Raw genomic sequence first — 16,599 nt, 5'->3', positions numbered from 1 at the left:
TCTTTACTGTGGATGTGTGTGGGAGAAGAACGTTCTTATCAGCCCTGTCATGGCTTGTTTTGGGATGTTTTATGTAATTCTGTGCCTTTGCCACAGTTCCACAGTAGCCTATGGAAGATGACAGTCCAACTTACCCTGAGCGACAACCCCATGCTACAGTTTACCAATATCACAGTATGGGTTATGACCCATATCACAGTTAAGTATGTTGATCCAGGACAGATTCCATGGATCTAGATCAGAAACTGTGGATCAGAGTCAGTGCTGTGATATGGTCCCCCCAGAATGCTATTCACACAGCTAGAACAAACCTATCCATTTAAATTATTTCCTTGTGTGGGCTTAGCAAATGAAAACTTTGTGTTTCTTCATTTAAAAATACATCTGTTTCCAAACATGTTAGTTCTTTTTCACATTTCTCCTTTTTTTTTTCCCTGAATACATTTACATAGCACTACAGTCTCTGCTAATCCTCATTATATACTAATCCGTGGATAGCTCATCTATTTCTTTTCCTGTTGTTAGTGGAATCTAGAGGTGCTTTAATTTTATGAACCAATTAGTTTCTCTTTTATTCCAAAAATTGTGTTATTATAATAACTCTCTGAACATGTTATTATAATATCAGTAGTAAATCGCTTTAGATGTAGACTAATCTTCCTTCAGGATCTGACAATAATTTCTTTAACAATCGGGATATGACTCAGATGCTATACTCCAAATTGTCTGTAATAATCTCTCCTCGGGTCCTATTATCTGTCATCACTATAGATGCGCCTATACATTTTCTATAAGATTATCTTGTTGCTAAGCTATTTTACCCATCTGGACATCATTTGTTTTATGATACTATATTTGTTCTCATAGCAGATTTAAAAAAGTGGATTTCTCTCAGTCTGTCAGGGTTTATCCTATATTTTTTATGTGAAAACTCCTGTAGATTTCAGTAACACTACTACTGTGAGTAAAGGTTGCAAAATTAGATCTTATTTCACATATATCTGAATTTGTCAGAAAGATATCTGCACTTCTATAACACTATTTCCTTTCACTCTCCTGCTTTAATGATTTTTATGGTAACACACTTATTTTCCATGTTTTCTGTATGATTCGGTATTTAAGTATGCTGGTTTAAAAAAAAAAAAAAGTAATGTTCTATTTGTTTAGTACTGCTGATTGATTTGACTGATGTACATGTATAACTGCAAAAGATTTTTATTCTGACAGTGCTTTAAAGACAGAAATAGAGGTTGATTTACAAAAAAAAAAAAAAAAAAATTCGTTCTGAGTCAGTTGAAGTATGGAAAAATAATACAAGAGTGAAAACAGCAAAATCCTGAGCAGCAAAACATTGCAAATAACTAAACTAAAACTAGAGACAAATATACACTATTACCTAAGTTAAAAGCAAAACCTCTTTGATCCTTATTAAACAAATGAAAATTATGATATTAAAATAGCTAGCAAGTGATGGACTTTCACTGTCACAAAAGCACACTTTATCTTGGGCAGCCACCTGACATCTTTGAAGATTTCTGTCACTTACTTTGGAAGAAAGAAAGGTATATTTGTTTCTTTTCTGGTGCTAAGCTATCAAATGCAGTGTTATAAGGACTTGGAAAAGAAAATGGAAAGGTCAGGAGTTGGTCCTTTTGGAAGTGCAATAAGTGAGTTACAAATGAGAAAGTGAGAAAGGGAAGAATCTGTAGTGTATACTACAGGCAGCAAAATTCCCAAGGCTCTTCCCCATTTGAACAGTTTGAGACAATGTGTTGCTCAAATACAGTAGCTCTTTTTCATAATTTGTGACTTACTTCTACTGTTTGAACTCGTTGATTTTCGGTGGCTTGGTCGGGTGAAACCACTTTCTTCCTCTTATTCCATTCCTTGAAAATTTTGTACATGATCCATCTTGCCAGCGGTTTCTACCTCTAGGAGGGGAGGAGCAATTTGCACGGCTGAGCTGTGAGATCACCACTTGGAGTAGACCTAAATTCTTTTCCTTGTAGCTTAGAAGTAGCATATCTACCACTCTGGATTTCACTTCATTAGTTTTAAAGCTCCCCTGGTCTGAAGTAAGCACTCAGAAAATATCTTAAATAATACTTTTTGCAGGATTTGTCATGCCAAAGCTATTGCTCTGTCTGGGAAATGCACTGGCTTGGATAGCTTCTTAGCCATCAGCAAAAGAACACTCACAAGATAGTTTGGTTGATGAAGTAGATCTGAGTGCTGTGTGGATGGTGATCAAGTTGGAAGCAAAAAAAAAAAAAACAACATTGTTGGGCTGAATGTAAATGAAAAGTCTTGGTGAGTGTAATGGGAAGGAGAGGGAAAATCCTGAGGAAGACTGGCCCATTGCAGTTCGAGTAGTCTGCCCTGAGTCTTGAAGCAAACATCATTCAGATATCTTATAGGAGAATGCCTTTTTGATTGTCTGATGAGGAGAATCACTACTTTTATAGAGCTGCTCTTTCCCAAAGCACTTTACAGCTCTTGATGGAAAGCATTGATATTATCTGCTTGCTTCCCCTCTTGACAGATGTTTCTTCATTTCATAGAGATTGTGACAAAAGAATCAGGCACTGACTGAGCGCTGCAGGTAGCAAGCACGTGCAGCTGTCCTCAAAAGCAAATAAACTGGTGAAGTGTAATCTTAACTGAAAGTGTTGATCCACTGAGCAATGACCAATCATTAAATCCAGTTTTGCAGTCTTATGTGATCTTCTGTTCTTTACATATCAGCTATAGATATCTACTATCCCATTTGGATGTATATTAATTAACTGTGCTTGAATTGGGCTATTTTTTTGCATTTTTTTCCATAATAATTCAAAAGATGCTACTGGAGAAAAAGTTTGAAGGGAGTCAATCTAAGTGCTATCAAGCATCAATACAACCTGTTTGGAAGAAAAGGATATACATTTTACCTACTATATATATGGAAATGTCATTGATCCCCAATATGTATAAGAAATTAACTAAAGATAATTGCTTAACAGTTACTATACATTATCATAAGCTGTGTTCTAATGCAATATGATTTCAGTGGAATTTAGGAGGTAGCTGATGTTATGTACAATCCTAGTCCAAATCAGTACAGAACATAGCCTGTGCACTTTCGCTGACTTCTAGAAGTTACACTCAGGATAAATACTACCGCACAATTCAAAATCAAAACCGTATTGTAACATTCAGCCATAGTCTGACTGAAGAAACTAATCTTCTTCCTGGAAAATGCATAGAATATATATAATATCTACATGTTTGGATTTCTCCGTGTGTATATGTATGTATAATACACATTTCCATGTATCTTTTTTTTCCTTCCCTGAAATACTCTCTACTTTCATAATTAAGGTGTGTATCCTGATCAATAAATTTCTGCTCAAGAGAGGAGGATGGGAGCATTAGTACATGCTCTCACCTTTTTTATAGTTTGAAATTCACAAAAAAATGCTTGTTGAATATGTTTAACTTTCAGATAATCAGTACCTGTGCTGCCAAGGATTATTGAAAGCAGCTGGATGCCTGCCTCTATACTCCCCCCTTCTTGAAACGGCTGCCAGAACAGGTAGTCAGAAACGGAAAGCAGAAAAATATTTAAGCATCTGTGCTCTCTCTCTCTCAGGAAAACAGCTGTGGCTTCCATAGGAAGCGTTCATTTTTTCCCATCAGCCAAGACTCTGGATACCCCTGGGTCCAGTTTTGGCACACTGAGCCAAGTAGGATGCAGTTTATGGCTTAAAACTTATGAGAGAAAACGTTCAGACAGTCCCATCCCTGGCAGAACATTGAGAGAAATTCCCCAGGCTGCAAGCCACATGTGGGCCTCTGACCTTTTATTAGCACACCATGGGAGAGGTTAACAATTGTTGAGACTTCAGCCCTCCCTTTGACATACAAATTAAACAATACCCAGTAGTCTTTCCAAGACAGAATCGTATTTAGGGCACAATATCCCTTTTAATCTAGAATCCAACCTGGGGGGAGGGGAGAAACAACAAAACCTTAGATTAGGAAGATTATATATTTCTATAAAACTGAAGTCTGGATTGATATTTTTTCAACATTGTATAATTGTTCACCATATAGTGACTTGAAACTTTTTAAAGCCAAAGTAATCATGAGACGGAAACAGTTTCTCACACCATTTTTAGCTCTTCATTTGGTCAGCACCATGAGCTTTGTAGCTAAGGTTGCTCAATAGCTGGAGCCATATACAAAATACACTCAATTATCTGATTTTTAAAGATGTCCATTGTATTTATCCAAGCACATAACTGTTGAGAAAAATACCATGTATTCAGAATTATTGATATGATGTTTGTCACAGAAAAAAGTCATGAAATGCCAAATCTGATATGTTTTTATTCTGTCTGCATTACTGTAGTGAATGAAATTCACTCTTAGATTTTAGTGAGATGGGGGTTAGAAAGTACTACCTTTTGGGGGAGATAAATGTTTTCGCTGATTTTTAACCTCAGGAGCTATAAACACTAAAAGTCTAATCTATGGCAAAGAATGCAAAACGAATAACCCAGCATCCCAGACTTACTGTAACTCTTTGACTACCCTTTCAGAGTCTTAGGGACAGATGATTTGACTATACAGTACCATATTTTTTTGTGCAGAGACTGTACTGTGCATAAAATAAGAGTGAGCAAGCTCATGCTTCTGCCATCAGTCTTTTCGGCTAAAGAACCAGTGGAAGGAAAAAAAAAAAGAGTAGCAGCAGATTTTACTTTTCATCCCCTTACTAAAATGGCAACCACATCTGAGAATTAAGATGATGAAGGTTGGTTACTGCAAAAAGTGTTTGCTAAGTAGTGGTTGCTCTGTGAGCTAAGCAGTCTCATCTTTTTTGACTGCTGTTGGCAAGGCAGATGGTTTTAGCAAATGTTAGTTTGAGATGAAGAATTCCTTTGTATTCATTGTGAATAAACAGAAATGCTGGACTAGCAGGAAGTCTGCACTGAAGGAGGATCAATTACAGTTATGCCATAGACACATGCCTGTATAACCATTTATATACCTTTCACAGCTTCCTTACATAGCTGATTCTAATGCCATACCAGCATTCCAGGCAGCAGGTCTTTTTGTTATTTTCTGTGAAAATCTTAGAAAACAGATATACATATAACCCTATTTCATTACCTTCAGCAGTACCTTATCTTCTTTTCTTGTTGCATTTTTCTTTCACATATCAGAACATTAATTTCATTGCTCCTTCTGAGTTTTATTTTCTTCAAGGATACACAGAAGAATTTCTTCAAGCTTCCCACAAGTCTACTTTTCTAAACCTTTTATCAGTTTTATTTTCTGCTTCCGGACTATATCCAGTTAATCTATATTTTCTTTAAATGCTTCACCAACATAGAGACAGCAGGAACTGTTACTGTGTTTTACATGAAACATTTCTATTAATATCTACCAGACTGGCATTGATGTCTTTTTGTATCAACACTGTAAGGTTGAGGCAATTTTTGTTTGTGAACTACTCCAACTCTCCAGGTTTTTTTTTTTTTTTTTTTTTTCTGATGTACTCCTGGATGACCATTATTTCTCATTTATATTTGAGCATTTGGGTTTTTTTTAGATTTAGTAGTTTTTCCTTTGATTAAATTATACATTTGCTTCAGAATCTCCAGTTTAGTAAAACCATTAGGAAATTTCCTTCTATTTAAAAAAGGAAAAAAAAAAAAAGAAGAAAGGTATTTTTTAGGTTTTGTGGGGTTTTTTGTTTTGTTTTGGTTTTGTTTTGTTGTTTTTTTTTTTGTTTGATTTGTTTATTTTGTTTTTAATGTTAGAAATATGGTGGAGTGACAGCATTGGTGGACAAGGGAAAGGAGACCGATGTCATTTACCTGGACTTGAGCAAAGCCTTTGACATGGCCTTATCTCCAAATTGGAGGGATGTGGATTTGATGGGTGGACCACTCGATGGATAAGAAACTGGTTGAAAGGCCACAGACAGAGGGTGGTCATCAATGGCTCTATGTCCAGGTGGAGGCCGGTAACGAGCAGCATCCCTCAGGGATCTGTCTTGGGACCAGTGCTCTTTAACATCTTTATCAATGACATCGATGACAGAATCGAGTGCATCCTCAGCAAGTTTGCTGATGACACCAAGCTGAGTGGTGCGGTTGACACGGTAAAAGGAAGAGATGCCAATCGGAGGGACCTTGAGAGGCTAGAAAGGTGAGCCAGGGTGAACCTGGTGAGGTTCAACATGGCAAAGTGCAGAGTTTTGCACTTGGGCCAGAGGAATCCCAGGCATCCATACAGACTGGAAGGAGCAGTCCTTGAGAGCAGCCCTGCATAGAAGGACCTGGAGGTTTTGATAGATCAAAAACTTAACATGAGCCAGCAGTGTGCCCTTGCGGCTTGGAAGGCAAATGGTATACTGGGCTCCATCAAAAGAGGGGTGGCCAGCAGGGACAGGGAGGTGATTGTCCCCCTCTACTCTGCTCTTGTGAGACCCCATTTGGAATACTGAGTCCAAGTGTGGAGCCCCCAGTACAAAAAAGACAGGGAGCTGTTGGAGAGGGTTCAGAGGAGGGCCACAAAGATGATCAGGGGACTGGAGCACCTCCCCTATGAAGACAGGCTGAGGGAGCTGGGCTTGTTCAGCCTGGAGAAAAAAAGGCTGCGGGGTGACCTCACTGCAGCATTTCAATACCTAAAGGGAGCCTACAAGCAGGAGGGGAATCAACTCTTTACAAGGGTAGATAACAGCAGGACAAGAGGAAATGGTTTTAAGTTGAGGGAGGGGAGATTTAGGTTGGATGTCAGGGGGAAGTTCTTTACAAAGAGAGTGGTGAGGTACTGGAACAGGCTGCCCAGAGAGGTTGTGGATGCCCCGTCCCTGGAGGTGTTCAAGGATGGATTGGATGGGGCCCTGGGCAGCCCGGTCTAGTATTAAATGTGGAGGTTGGTGTCCCTCATGTGGCAGGGGGGTTGGAGATTCATGATCCTTGAGGTCCCTTCCAACCCTGGCCATTCTGTGATTCTGTGAAATAGGCATATGCACACCTATATTTTTTCTCTTAAATTCTAATTTCACTCTAATTTTGTAATGTAATAATTGATTCATTATTTCTTTCCCACTGGAGGCTTTTCCTTCAGGTTAGTTGTGTACCTTCCATGCTGAAATTCCATTTAGATTGTATTTCTTTAGTTTTCCTAGAAGAAAGTCTTGATGAGTGAGTAGGAAAATCAATGGCTTAGCCTATTTGAATACAACTGTGGTTAATATTGAATATAGCAACTTTTACATTATCAAAAGACAGTGAAATTTGGGAATGTGAGTTTCCCAGAGAGAAATAGAAATAATAAGCCAAAACACAGAGAAATTTTGTTGATAGTATGGCAAGAAAGTGACACATCAGTAGTCAGAAAGAGATCTGTTTTTTTTTTCCATGTACAGTAATGAACACAGGGCTGGACTGACCTCAGCATTTTTCTTTTCCGTGGAACTTTAAAAACAGTCACATTTTACTGCTTTTGGCTTCAAAAAGAGGGTTGGCCAGCATGTTGGGTGTGTTCTGTCTATCTTTGACTTGGACATGTATCTTCTATGGCAAGATTTTTCTGTATCACTGCATGTTAATGTATTTCCTTTGCTGAGAACAGCCTTCTATGTTCTCCATCTTTTTGATGAAAGGATTAATTTCTCCTAAAGACATATTGGCTTTTGAAGCAATCTTTGTGTCAAATGACTTTTAGCCTTGATCTGTCTTCCAGTCTTCCTTGAATACTTTTCTGGTAGTTTTTTGCTGTTTTCTTTCGTTTGTTTTTCTTTTTCCCACTGTACTGGAAATCCTTTCTGTTTCTGACTCAGTTGTTTTATCTCTCTCTGCAAATTCCTGTTCCCTTCTTTCACATTTGCCATTAGTCACAGTAGCAAGCTTTTTCCCATCACTTCTTTTTAACATCTGCAGCAAAGTTTTCCTGTCAGTGATCTAATGTCTGTGGGTTTATAGTTAAAAGCTGGGAATTTTTTTTTCTCTCCACAATGTGAATGTATTCTGATTTCAGAGCTTGTACCCAGTCAGCTTTCTCATAACAGCATATTTAGCACACCAGCCATCAGAGATCTTCTACTTTGCAGCCACCTTTGCCAGAGAGCTCCCAGCTGACATCACACACTTGGTTTTGCTCACCATCACCAATGCACATATGCACAATAGCCACACTCTGAAACAAAACCTATCTATGTAGAAACATATTTTATGCTCATTAATGATGGAGAGATTGGACACAAATTTTTCCTAAGATGGTGTTGTATTAAAGTGATATAAAAATGGAGGGATTCAGTTATTCCTGTAAGTGTTTATCAGGTGAATGTTACACAGTGAGGTAATGAACAATCCAAGTTTTGAAATGTTATAATTATAAATTTTCTTCATGTGTTCAAAGTGCAATCATTTTTTTGCTTTAATTTTCTTTTAAGTGAGCATGATAGCTTCAAGTGTAGGTCCATCCTGTCTGTATTTTAAATGAATTTGCCACGTTTTAAGTAAAGAACTACTGCACCACAGAAGGATTAAGTATAAAGTCATAGTGCCTATGGCTTTATAAAAACAGTAATTTTACTTTTATCATGTACAGCAATATACATGTCCAATGTAGAGTATTGCATTATAAAGCATTCGGTTCTTTAAGCTAAAGGAGAACAATTTAAATTTGATTAAATGTCAGATCACTACAGTAAACTATTGATTAAAGGAAAACAAGCTTTATATTTCTTCAACAAGTGAGGAAAATATTCTCTTTGCATATATTTTAGCTTATGTTTTATAAAATTAAATATTTGGAGATATCTCTTTTACTCTCCAACTTGTGTTTGAGCTATAAGTGGTGCAGTCAGGTGTATGTAATTGTGTTACAGCTCTTGACAGGCATAAAAGTAATTGAGATATTTCATCTCAATAGGTACACTTCCTTTTTAAATGTTTAAAAAAATAAACTCAGCAGCTTTGGCCAAACTGGAACAGAACTATCTCAAATATTTTGTTTCTGCACTGAACAGCTATTAATAACTCTTTCAATCTCATTTGGCCTTGCAACCTGCAAAAAATTAAACCAGTATGCTTACAGACTGAGATATTTCTAAGATTTGTCATCTTAACTTTATGAAAGCTTTATTTTTAACTGTTCTCTTAAAGTATGCTAAGAATTTATTTATTTATTTATTTATTTATTTATTTATGCCCATTGTTTCTCATATTTGAGAGAAAATGAAAGCTGAAAAAATGCAGACCTTTTCATTTAAAAAAAATTTAAAGTTTGGAATTAGTTTTAATACTGTCGATCTATGTTTTTCAGCACTGCATTGTCAAAAATGTAAAAAGCATTATTTCACTGATTTTCCTTCAAGCATTGCACCCATCAACCAGTCTGGTGAGGTAGAGCTAGTTAGAACACCAGACACTGAACAAGTCCAATGATTCTCATCTCTGTTGTTCACTAGGAGCAAGGTATGGAGCCAGCAGTGAAGAGAGGTTCAGAGTGTGGAGTGGGTTTCCTTAAGTGATGGCATAGTGCTTGGAGTTTATGGCAAAACTGTAATGAAGAAAACTGGAGAAGTTTCTAGAGTGACCAGGAATGATAATTTTCCTATTTTTAAAACTTAAGCCCATGGATTCGTATATCTGTACACAATTTTTAATTTTAAGAAATACTTTCAAAAGAAGAACTTTAACCACTACAAGTAAAATCAGAAAGCAATTGCAAAGAGCTGCAAAATGTGTCTGTCAGATACATGTTTTTAGGTGATATGTCTTTCATGTGAATTTGAAAGTTTGGTTTTAGGAATATTATAAAGCCACCAGGTTTTTTGACATGTACCTAGACATAAACACGGGGACTAATAGGTAGATAGAGATGAGAGTTAATTTAAGGCTGACAAATACAAAAAGAGCAAATTGTGGCTCTTACTTTGTTTCCCAGAATTAGTCATTTAAAAAGATAATGGCAATATGGTGGTACAAATTACTGGTTGGAAACCTGGAGAATAGCACTGTAAGCTAAGAATATGTAATAGAGTAAATAATATGTTTTTTTTTTTTTTTAATGTGAGATTTTTAAGCTCAAAAGATGATTGACAGTTTATAATTACTAAAGAATCTTTCTCAGAATTCCTTTTAAAAACCAGTGAAAAGGTGCAGAAGTTACTTTAGAGTGTTGAACATATAAGAAGACTTCAGTTTAACAGAGTTCTGCTTTAGAATGCAATTCAAAAAGGCTAAATATTTTAGAATAATTTAGGTATTTATGCATGGATTTAAGTAATTTACTATGGCAAGTGTTCTCAGATATTTCAGTAAAACATTTCGACAACTTTTGTACTGAAGATCATGAGGAGAGTTTATGTGTATGTTAATAAGTATAATGTTGATACCATCTCTAGCTTGAATTAGCTCAATGCAAGGTAACATGTGTGGAAGTTCCTGTTCATGATTGATCGCAGAGCTTCCTAGTTTCAGATTTTTGTTTTGCTTTGTTTTGTTTTTATTTTTGTCCTTTCAGGAATGAGGTAAAACATTCAGAATCCTAGTGTTTAGGTTGTAGATTGTTCTTTGACCCCAGAAGAAAGGAATATAATAAGTAACAATTCAATAGGATACATATACAAGTGATTTGAAAGGCCACAGTCTAGTAGGATTCAAGTTATTGTGCTGGCTGCACATAGGCTATTTTAGATCTGCTTGTGTGAAAATCCCTGTGTGTTTAGCTGAAGGATGCAAGGTGGTAGCTCAGGTGCAGTGCCAGGAAAGTCAGCCAACCTGGTGTTGTGCTGAGACTCTTAGCAACTTCTGTCCTTGCTAACTCAAGCATCTCTGCAGTGCATTTCATTTCATAGTGGGGATGTGTCCAGCTGTGAAAGCAACAGAAGGATATATATCCTGTCTCTATATCTTTCTCTGCCTTTCCTGGATGCGTAACATAGAACTTTTAGGATGTGGGGACATTTACAAACTATATTTTCATGCTTTATCTGGCGTTAGAGACTCACACCATATTTTAATAAAAGAATAAAGTTTAAAATGTTTAACAGAATCTGAAGATGATGTACATATTGCTTCTTTATTATCTTTTCATCATCTGCTAATTATGAAATACAAAACTAATGGAGTATATCATACCAGCAAGAATCCTGTCAATGAGTGAACTATTAATACAGTTTTGTGGAGCATAAAGGTACTTGGATTAATTGCATGTGTGCCAGCAATCATTAATACATGCTTTGTTCTGTGTATGGGACATACTGAACCTGCGAGATGTGTGCTGCACCAATAGTCTGAATGTGTACGATGAATCTTCATTGAGAATTTTCAGACATCTTGCTACTTCTGCAGAAATCTTGGATAAATGCTGTGAAACTTCTACTATTGTAGTTCCTTTCTATCCACAGTTCTCTCACCCTCCTCAAAAAATGATAATAATCTGATTCCCACTTTTTGGTTTCCAAGTATTATTATTGAAAATTGTTTACCAGTGCGGCAGTCTACTTAACCTGTGCACTCTACAAGTGCTTTCTATACCTACTGCAAAAATCATGGTATTTCTCTACTAGCCTTAGACTGCTCATTTCAAAACATTGCACTGAGAATGATAATGCATGAAGCTGTTACCCAGGTCCTGACATCTCAGGACAGTAAACCTCTTACCCCTCCTTTGAGACATATATTTTCCATCTTCTCTGTGTAGTTCTGCACATTCTTTTTTACAAGTAGTCTTGTATGGAGATGTGGGAAAACAGTGATAGTGTGAGTAAACTTGAGAAATCTATTTAACCATTTTGTTATTATATTCTATTGTTATTATATTATTATATTGTATTTTATATTAACTATCATATCAGTTTGTTCTCTCCATATTAACTAGAAAAGAATAGTTATATATAGAAACAGACTTCTCAATCTAAAAATTATTCTTAATACTCATAATGTAAAATGATTTCTAGTGCTTTTGGAGAGAAAGAATATAGAAAAACCTTTGCAATGTTTAATTTGCAATATCAGTTAAACAGTTTGCAGTGTCAGATTGAGAGGGCACATCATTGATAGAACTAGCCCTATTTTTTTATGTGAACAGTCAACCTCATGAAGTTTCTGAATGTGCTGATTTTCATGAACCCACCCTAGAGCTACTTGCGTACCCTAAATATAGTGGATTTGTTGAACAGATACAAACTACCCTTACAGTGAAATTTGGAATGAACTGCTCTGAGCAGAACCTGAGAAATGTCAAAGAATCATTGAATGATTAAGTTGGAAGGGATCTGATGACTTGTGGTTCAAAGCTTTTCCTTTCCTTAAACTAGGGGTATCTTTGAACACTTGTCTACAATTCTAGACCAGTGTCTAAATTCTGTTTAGATGAAGTCTGCAAGAAAAAAAACCACAGTGCTGTCTAGGCAACTCAGACCTACAAAAATCATTACAGAAAGAGAAAATGGCAGAAAATAACATTAGTGATCATTAGTAAAGCTAATCACACAGAATTGGGTGCCTGAATTTAGCTAATTATTTAAAAATACAGCTTAATAAATGTAGATCACTCTAGTGGGGATTTGTTGTGATCAGCAGACTCAATTCTGCATTCAGTCCATTAGCTAAGGTATCTTTTTCTTATGAATAATGTTGTTTACATTTCTGTAGACTTATTCACAGTGGGAACACAGGCTATATGGAAATTGAAAGACTGTAGGGAAGGAGATAATGTAAATATTTGGAAGAAGTCTGTCTTCCTCCAGCAGTCTAGAGGAGAGCCCATAATTAATTTGTAGTTACTTGAACAGATAAATATAACAAGTGCTTATACTGAGGTGGCAAAAATTTGCACTTTAACATTCCTGGATGTATGTTTGTGAGAAATTCTGCTTTCAAGATGAACTGTTGCATTCTATAACTTTTGTTATCATAGTATTGTAGAATCATAGAAAGGCTTAGGTTGGATGGGACCTTAAGGATCAACTCATTCCAACCCCCTGCATAAGCAGGGTTGCAAGCCACCAGATCAGGATGCCCAGGATCCCATGCAACCTGGACTTGGATCCCTCCAGAGATGGGGCATCCACAAACTCTTTGGGCAGCCTATGCCAGCACCTCATCACCCTCTGAATAAAAAAATTCTTCCGAAAATCTTGATCTTGCCTCTTTTAATTTGAAGATATTCCCCCTTGTTCTGTTACTGTCAGACCATTTAAAAAGTCACTTCCCCTGCTGCTTGTAAGCTCCCTTCAACTATTGGAAGGCCACACTTATGTCTCCCTGGAGTCTTCTCCAGCCTAAACAATCCTAACTCCTTCAGCTTGTCTTCATAGAAGTGCTCCAGTCCCCTGATCATCTTTGTGGCCCTCCACTGGACCTGTTCCACAGCTTTACATCCCTCCTGTAATGGGGCTTTCTGGCTTGGACACAGTACTCCAGATGGGACCTCACAAGGGCAGAGTAGAAGGGGACAGTCACCTCCTTCACCCTGCTGACCACCCCTCTTGATGCAGCCCAGGATGCAGTTGGCCTTCTGGGTTGCAAGCGTACACTGCTGGCTCATGTTCAGCTTTTTGATATTTAATAGTATTTGTGGAGGAACTTTTATCAGTGTAAAAACAAGAAAGCATTCTCTTTAATTTATATTTTTGTTTCAAAATTGACTAAATTAGGAAACTGATATATAAATATTTTTCCAAGAGGCAAATAGTAGTCAGTTTGGACCACTTGAGAAAGAATGGTAATTTATGTGAAAAATGTAAATTTATGTAAAAATTTAACTGTAAAAGGAAAAAACAAGCTAACAAACAAAAATCACACTTAGGATCCTAGAAAGTTGAACGGAAAATTCAGAATATCTATATATAAGTTTCAGGAACTATTTTTTCTCAAGTACGTTAAAAAAAAATAACAGTCAGTTATAGTTTAAGTCTCCCGGTGAAATGCTCTTCTACAGCGTCCTGCTGCCCACACTACTGTCTGCTCTGAATTCTGGCATGTATTAGCTTGGTTTTCCATTACTGTCATCTCCTGACTGCACCATTTATTCAAGTGGGACAAACCTTTTACCTCCAGAATACGTAGCAGTAATCAGAAGAAACTGAACTCCAGCCCCAATAGCAAGTTTCTGCTTGGATGCCCCATACAGCTGGCTCTTATAGGTCAGCATTGTAGCTATAGAGCCAGCCAGAATTTGTGTCATGGAAGGGAGGATGTGGCCCCTTCATTTTTTTCCCTGATTTTTTTTTTTTTTTTCCTCAACCTCAAAGCATTATTATTTCATGAATACGTTATTTTCCATCGAGTATTGGCAGTCCTGACATTGATAGGCAGTGAATCAATACTGTTATAGAATGATGAAGCCAAACTTGTTCTGCAGATCCACAGTGTGCCTGATGTGGTTTTTTATTCTGGATGTAATAAATGCAATTTGAAGAATGCCCCCACTGATTGCATGCTTTATGAAAATCATAATGAATAATTTAATTAAGAAAGAAGAAAATGCATTGCTCTATTTTTAAAAGAAGAATTCACCCAACATGTTTTTTTCATTTTCAGCCTATAATAGCAATAACCATCTTTAGCTGAGGACATTTCCTGGGGCTTAATGGCCCATAGCTGTACTTCTTCAGGTGATCATCATCTCCCAGCAGTCATTAATCCCCTACAAATGCCCTGCATTTCAGTCATTAAATGTGCTTAAGAATGCTTCTGAAAATGAAATATTTCTATATTTAATGTGTCTTCCAGGAATAGAAGTGATCTTTTGAGGTGAGGAATGAAAAGAGTTTAGTAGCATGTCAGAGAAGTACTAATTATGACAAGTGGATAAGATCTGTTTCTCGAGATAGTATGACAAAGAGTTTTTCCACAGTCAGAAGATATTATCATTTTATGTGTGCCACAATTCACATGGATTGCAATTGCATAACAGGCAAATCAGAAATGCAGATAGTTATTTAAAATTGTTTTTCTTCTACATCAACATCGCAGTGTAGAAATAAAGCAAATCTCACGAAATAAGAAAAGCATGTGCCTGCAGCACTGCTCCACTCCGTAGCTGTAAAATTGAGTCATGAGGTGATGTACTCAGATTTTACACAGTGACAACACAGGAAAAAAAAAAGTTAAATTTTTCTGAATCTCCAATAAACAAGTATTTTGGTTATTTTGAGAATTTTGAGAGTCTTTCTTAAAAATGAGACCTATAGCACTAATAGTGTCATCAGAATTTCTAAATACACAACCTATCCTTGGTCAATTAGAATTAAAATCTTCAGTGAGAATAGTTGAAGAGAATTTTTCTTGAAAGATAATTTTATTTTATGAGATTGGAGTTGTGTTACTTTCATGCTAATAACTATGCAGTGTACAGATAGTTTGAGGTTTTACCTGTCCCAGATAGGTTGTGAGGGGAATCTGACTTCATTCCATCCCATGCAGAATTAGTATCTCTTAGGTATTATGGTCATTTTTATTTATATTGCACATACAGGCTGCCAGTTACCATGTTTTGATGCCATTCAGAAAGAACAAATGGAAACAAGAAGAGTAATAGAAAAAGAAAGCATGCTTTCTTAAGGTGAATTTATCAGTATGCCTAGAATACTTCTGTAATTTTCCCCCTTAGGAGTTTCGTGCTTTTATACACTCATGTTACCAGATAAATATAATTTTTAAAGTATTATGTATGTATGTATAAATGATAATGCTTATCATTTTAAATTTTGTGTTGTAGGTCTTGTTTTCCCTCTGCATTGCATTCTGGGGAATTCAAACTCTGAGGTGGATTACTTCATCTAAAGATAAACATCTCTGAAAGAGCAGATCTGACACCACTTGAATTATGGAAACAATGCTTCGGAATAACCTAAGTTCCTTGGAATTAATCAGCTATGACTCTTACTGAATCATAGTCATTTTACATATGATAGAAGGGGTTTGATTTCATATGAAGATTTGAAAGATTAATTGGGAAGTGAATTTATTTGATTTTTAAAATATTTAATTTACCTCTCTATTTAAATAAAATGTTCATTCATAACATTTTTTTTTTGCAAAGTATCACCGTGTCATAGAAGCCATTAAAACTAGTGTAATTTTTCAGTATGTTTATTAGTAGTTAACCATATGTGAAAAGTATTTTCAGAATAGGAATATTTAAAAACATATTTGTAGCAATCTGGTATAAAGCAACCGGCTGATATATGAATATCAGTTTTTCCATAATGATCATGCACAGTTTGGTGTTCCTAGCATACAGCTACATGAAGATGTATAGTTGAGGCAAGACAATTATTAAAAACAGCATGATAAAATATCTCAAAATAGTATGAGTTGAAATATCTTCAGAAAAGTTGACGGATATATGCATTTTAAAACACAGGCTTTCAGTTTAGACTGAGTTATTTAAGGAGTACACCTGCAGTTGCCAACCTTAGATACTGATCAAGCCAGCACTTGCACACAAGTATCCCATTCACTAATGTTACTCACATGACAAAATATTTGCAAGGCTGGGCCCTTAATTCCTTGTAATTTCCTGTGGAGGTGATCTCAGGGGAGATGCACATCTTTCAGGAGCTGCTGGAAAGATGGT

The 16,599-nt window shown here is 36.4% G+C and overlaps 1 protein-coding gene across 3 annotated transcripts in view; it reads left to right on the top strand.

Moving 5' to 3' along the window:
* AGMO (alkylglycerol monooxygenase) overlaps positions 1–16,046 on the top strand; it is a 179,312-nt gene extending 163,266 nt beyond the window's left edge. For 2 of the 3 annotated variants that reach the window (XR_002116001.3, XM_010712730.3), the window contains one exon: positions 15,739–16,046. Coding sequence is in view for 1 of the 3 variants with exons in the window: in XM_010712730.3 (XP_010711032.2) it covers positions 15,739–15,819 (81 nt within the window). In the remaining 2 variants the exon portion in view is untranslated. Of the gene's footprint in view, positions 1–3,484; positions 3,575–15,738 lie in introns of all 3 variants that reach the window. The other variant, XR_014883858.1, reaches the window with a different exon arrangement.
* Positions 16,047–16,599: the final 553 nt, after the last annotated feature.

This window comes from Meleagris gallopavo, chromosome 6 (genome assembly GCF_905368555.1).
Source record: "Meleagris gallopavo chromosome 6, MGAL_WU_HG_1.1, whole genome shotgun sequence".
Classification (NCBI taxonomy): domain Eukaryota; kingdom Metazoa; phylum Chordata; class Aves; order Galliformes; family Phasianidae; genus Meleagris; species Meleagris gallopavo.
This window is presented reverse-complemented; position numbering and strand designations above follow the sequence as displayed.